General features: G+C 59.9%; 1 protein-coding gene across 1 annotated transcript in view; it reads left to right on the top strand.

The window, feature by feature from the left end:
- Positions 1 to 4,332, top strand: part of USP36 (ubiquitin specific peptidase 36) — a gene marked incomplete at its 5' end in the record, with an annotated part of 9,157 nt that extends 4,825 nt beyond the window's left edge. Inside the window, 8 exons of the mRNA XM_017730635.1 lie at positions 96 to 761; positions 1,345 to 1,448; positions 1,659 to 2,306; positions 2,554 to 2,696; positions 3,092 to 3,256; positions 3,528 to 3,643; positions 3,734 to 3,866; positions 3,955 to 4,332. Of these exons, the coding sequence (XP_017586124.1) occupies positions 96 to 761; positions 1,345 to 1,448; positions 1,659 to 2,306; positions 2,554 to 2,696; positions 3,092 to 3,256; positions 3,528 to 3,643; positions 3,734 to 3,866; positions 3,955 to 3,959 (1,980 nt within the window). The remainder of the gene's footprint in view (positions 1 to 95; positions 762 to 1,344; positions 1,449 to 1,658; positions 2,307 to 2,553; positions 2,697 to 3,091; positions 3,257 to 3,527; positions 3,644 to 3,733; positions 3,867 to 3,954) is intronic.
- Positions 4,333 to 4,338: the final 6 nt, after the last annotated feature.

The following is a 4,338-nucleotide window of genomic DNA, read 5'->3' as shown; positions in this document are numbered from 1 at the left end:
TGAACCTGGGGATCCTGGCTGGACATGGGGAGGGCAGTATCACTGTATCTGTGGCTCCTTGACTTTCCTCACTGAACTTCTCTCTTCTTGTCTAGAAACAAGACAAGCTGCTGGGGAAGGGGCTGCCAGGCCCAGGTGATGTTGGAGTCCCTGTTGCCCGCAGCTCTCCTGGGATGGGGTCAAAGCTGACAAACGGAATTGCTCTGTCAAAGCTACTCCCTCAGATCCCATCATCCAAACTGCCCCACAAAGCCACCCACGAGGCCACACCCCTGGCCTATGACACAGTCCAGAGGCCCAAGAAGCTGCAGATACCTGGCATGCCCAGAGCAGGCTTCCATGTCACCAGCACCGTAAGCGGGGCCAAAGCAGGGCTGCCCACACAGGGCCCAGACAGCGAGAAGCCACCTACCTCATCCAAGCTGCTGAAGTCCAGTCAGGAGCCCAGTGGCTGTGGGGCGATGACCAGGACCCTGAAGAAGGATTCCCATGGCAGTGAAGTAGGGCAGCTGGCCAAGGACACCCACAAGGCCAAGAGCAATTCCAGCAGCTTCTGCACCTCTCAGGGAAGGGACTCTGGCACCCACCTCCCTGCTGGCCCTGGCACCAAGCCGGCTGTCCCTAAAGACTCTGACCTGGCTGCCCCCAAAAGCTCCAGGACAGCCACTGTGAAACCCTCCCCGCTGGGCAGCGCCGCACAGGAGTGGGGCGGCACCACGTCACTGCTGCTGGCCAAGAAACCAGTGCTCTCAACCAAAAAGGTGAGTCTGAGCTTCTGCCCAGAGACTCCGCTTGACATCCTGTGCCTTCTGAACTGAGGCTGTGTAGGGCTACTGCTGACCAGGGGCGGGCGGGGAGAGCCCTCCCAGCTCCTAACCCAGGGCTATGGTGGCTGCTCTGCCACGACTCTGGGTCGAGGTGTGGGGCCACGCCCTGCTGTTGTCCACGTCTCTGAGTGATGCAGGGGATGGCTCCTGCCCCCTTGCCTGGGACAGAGGGGTGACTGTGCCAGTCCCTGCAGTGGGGTGGCCTTGGCACCTTCTTGGGGTCGCGTGTCCCCTGGGGCCAGTGGCAGGGGGTGATGCCACAGCAGGAGGGTGTGGGCGTGCCTCCTCCACAGGCAGTGTGTGGGCTCAGGAGGGTGCACTGGGGTCTTTAAATTTCTTTCCTTCCTTTTTTCCTTTGTTCTTCTAACTGAACACACTTCTGATTCTCGCACCCCCCACTTCCCTGCCCCTGTCTGTGTCTGTTCTCCTCCCCTTTCTCTGGGCTCCCCTTTTTCTCTTGGCTCATGGAAACCTCTGCTTTAGACCACCAAGTTTTTATTTATGTCAATAACTGCAGGGCAAACCCTCTCAGAAGGTGAGCGTGAGTGACCACCAAGCACAACCCCAGCCCTCAGACACCACCCCTCCTGCCTCCACTCCTAGGCCTCTGGGCAAGTCCAGGTAAGCAGTGCCATTGCTGCCAGGCTCCCACATGGCAGGAAGGCCAGTGACAGCTTTGGGTGCTCCATGGGGTATCTGTGTGGCCTTGCATCTGATTCCGATTTTGTGGACGAGATGGCAGCAGCTGGATGTTGTGCTTCTGCACCTCAGGGGAAGGAGGAAGAGAGGGACTTCTGGGCTTTTAGATCAGCATCTTTTCCTGTCCTTCAGCCTGTCCTCATCTGTTCTTGAACTACCGAATCCTGAAAAGTCTGCCTTCAGCTTCGTGCTCAACTTGCCCACTCAGCTCCCAGCCTCCCTGCTGACCCATGGTTCCACTGCCCACACTTCACACCACCTTCTTCCTGGCAGCAGGGATACGGGATCTGGCCAGGTAGAACCAGAGGGTTCCTTCAGAAGGAAGCGTCGGAAGAGGAAGCATCGTAGCACAGACAGGAGCCCTTGTGCTGTGGCTGTGAAGGACATGGATGAAGTCTCCAGTCCCCCCAAGAAGGAGAGAATTGTTTCTCCAGAGGGCTTCAAGGACAAAGACTCCAGGCCCCCCAAGAAGGAGAGCATTGGCTCTCAGAAGGACTTCATTGATAATGACTCCAGGTCCCCCAGGAAGAAAATTGTCTCTCCAGGGGACTTGATGTCCTTCATGGGGAAGAAGGTGGCAGACAAGGGTCTCAGCCATGGTCCGGTCTGTCAGGACAGGAAGAGTGGGCCCAAGCAACATACGCCAGAGCTCAGTATTGACCTGGGCATGGAGCCAACTTTCCCCCTCAAGAGGAAGAAGAAGAAAAAGAAGAATAGGAGCAAAGACAGGCCCTTGAAGAAGACAGAGGAGTGCAGCTCTGGGATGCTGTCTTCGGATAGGTGAGGGACGAGGGGCATGTGAGAGCCTGAGGTCAGGCTCCCTGCACTGTGGTCAGGGGCTTCTCATCTTTCTGCAGGTGGGATGCACCTCAGCAGGGGTCTGGCTGAAGCACCCACTTGCTGGGGGTGGGTTCACCCCTCCCTGAGTGCAGTGCGGGTGTCCCTGGGCCCCATTGCCCTGAGACATTGCCTGAGACTCTCCCACTCTGCTCTGGCTGGAGTGAGCTGACTCTGCTGCCTTCCCCAGCTCCAGGACAACTGAGCCAGAGCCCTGTGAGACACATCAGAGTGTGGAGGCTGGAGAGCACAAGCACCGCAAGCGCAAGTGGATGGAAAGCCTCAGCAGCCTGGCTGCCAACACTGTCCCTGCCACCACCACCAGCAGTCCAGGTCTGACCTTGTGCCCTGTCTGGTGCCTGGCAGGGTCAAGCCAGCTGCTTGTCTGCCCTAGAACCCCCTTGGAGCACTGCTGTGCCATCCCCAGTGCTTGCTGGTCCCACAGCTGCCCGGTGGTGCCTGTGGTCCTGCCCCCTGTCCTGGGCTGCCCTGTCCCAGGCCTGCCTGCTGCTCCTGGGGGGAGCCTGGGAGCCCTTGCCTGTGCCCTGGAGGAGGAAGTGGGGACAGGCTCCTTGATTTATCCCCAGGGCTGGCACTTGTGTGCCCAAACACCCTCACCGATCAGGACCCTGTCTGTCCAAACAGTGTCTCCTGGGACGAGATCTGCCTTGGAGAGGAGGGGCATGGTAGTTCCCCGTGGCCCATTCTCACCCTGCCTGTTTCCGCAGTTGCAGCAGGCGCCAGTGACAAACAGACTGGGGATGAGAGACGCTCCCTGGCTGCCCTGAGCCCTGTGGCTGGCAATTGGGCTGGCACTGCCCCTGAGAGCCAGGGGTCCAGCGTGGTAGGCCAGCTGCTCCAGAATTCCTTGGACAAGGCTTATGGCAAACAAGGTAATCCTGGTTCACCTGGATGGGCAAACAGCCGTGCAGCCCCCCTGCTGCAAGCCCTGGATGGGGGCAGAGCCCTCTGAGCTCCCCCATCCCAGTGCAGGCAGGGGTGCTCCTGGAACCAGGCAGGTGCACCCAGCCATGGGCCTGTCGGGGGTGGCACAGGGTGGGGAGCTGGAGCACGGGGCTCCAGCCTTGGGCCTGGGGGTGGCCTGGTGCAAGGGGGTGCAGTGGGGCTCAGCCTGGTGCTTCTGCTGACTTGGCTGCTCTGCAGTCTTGACCTGGCAGGGTGAGATTTCGGCCGTGAGCCAGGATGCCATTCGGGACACAGCACTGGCCCAAAGCAAGACCATCATTGATGAGTGGGACGAGGAGTTTGACAAAGGAAAGGTGGGTGCTGGCCACATGCTGAGCTGGGGCAGGGGGGAGGAGGCTGGGGCCTCTGCACTCTGCCCCAAGTGCTGTCCTGCCTCTGCACAGGTAAAGAAAATTAAGAAGATGAAGCAGGAGCGGAGGAGAGACTCAAATCCATTCCAGAAGTTGCAGAACAAGCGCAACTTCTGGTTGATGTCACATCCTGCCAAGATGGCCAGCCTGGGCCACCGGCTCTCAGGTAAGCAAGCCAGGGGCACAGCGAGCTGGGGGGGCAGAGAGAGGGGGTGGCAGCCTGGTGGGGGCTGACACTGCTCTTTGCCTCACAGGTTGAGATCTGCATCCCCGACTGCTCAGGGAGCAGTCCCAGATCAAGGACCTGGGACAGCACCGTCCTGGGAGCTGTTGGTGGACCGTGCTCAGAGTGGAGGGAATGCAGCCGCAGCCCTGGGGTTGTGCCTTTTCGTTCAGGGAGCTGCTTTTCCAGCTGCAGAGGAGCCTGCCCACACTGCCTTGCCTCCAGCCTGCCTCGGCCAGGCTCCTCATCAGCTTCTCCGTGCCTCTTCCCCTCCTTCCCCCAGCCTGCACCTGTGGGGGCTCCTGGCAAGTGCCTCAAGACTGTCCCTTTCGCTCCATGTTCCTGTGCCTCCCCTTCCCAGCGTTACCGACCCTCACCTTCCCCTACTTCTCTCACTCCCTGACCCCCATCCCCT

Source organism: Corvus brachyrhynchos, unplaced genomic scaffold (assembly GCF_000691975.1).
Source record: "Corvus brachyrhynchos isolate BGI_N302 unplaced genomic scaffold, ASM69197v1 scaffold340, whole genome shotgun sequence".
Classification (NCBI taxonomy): domain Eukaryota; kingdom Metazoa; phylum Chordata; class Aves; order Passeriformes; family Corvidae; genus Corvus; species Corvus brachyrhynchos.
The sequence above is the reverse complement of the archived record's forward strand: the minus strand, read 5'-3'. Positions and strand labels throughout refer to the sequence as shown.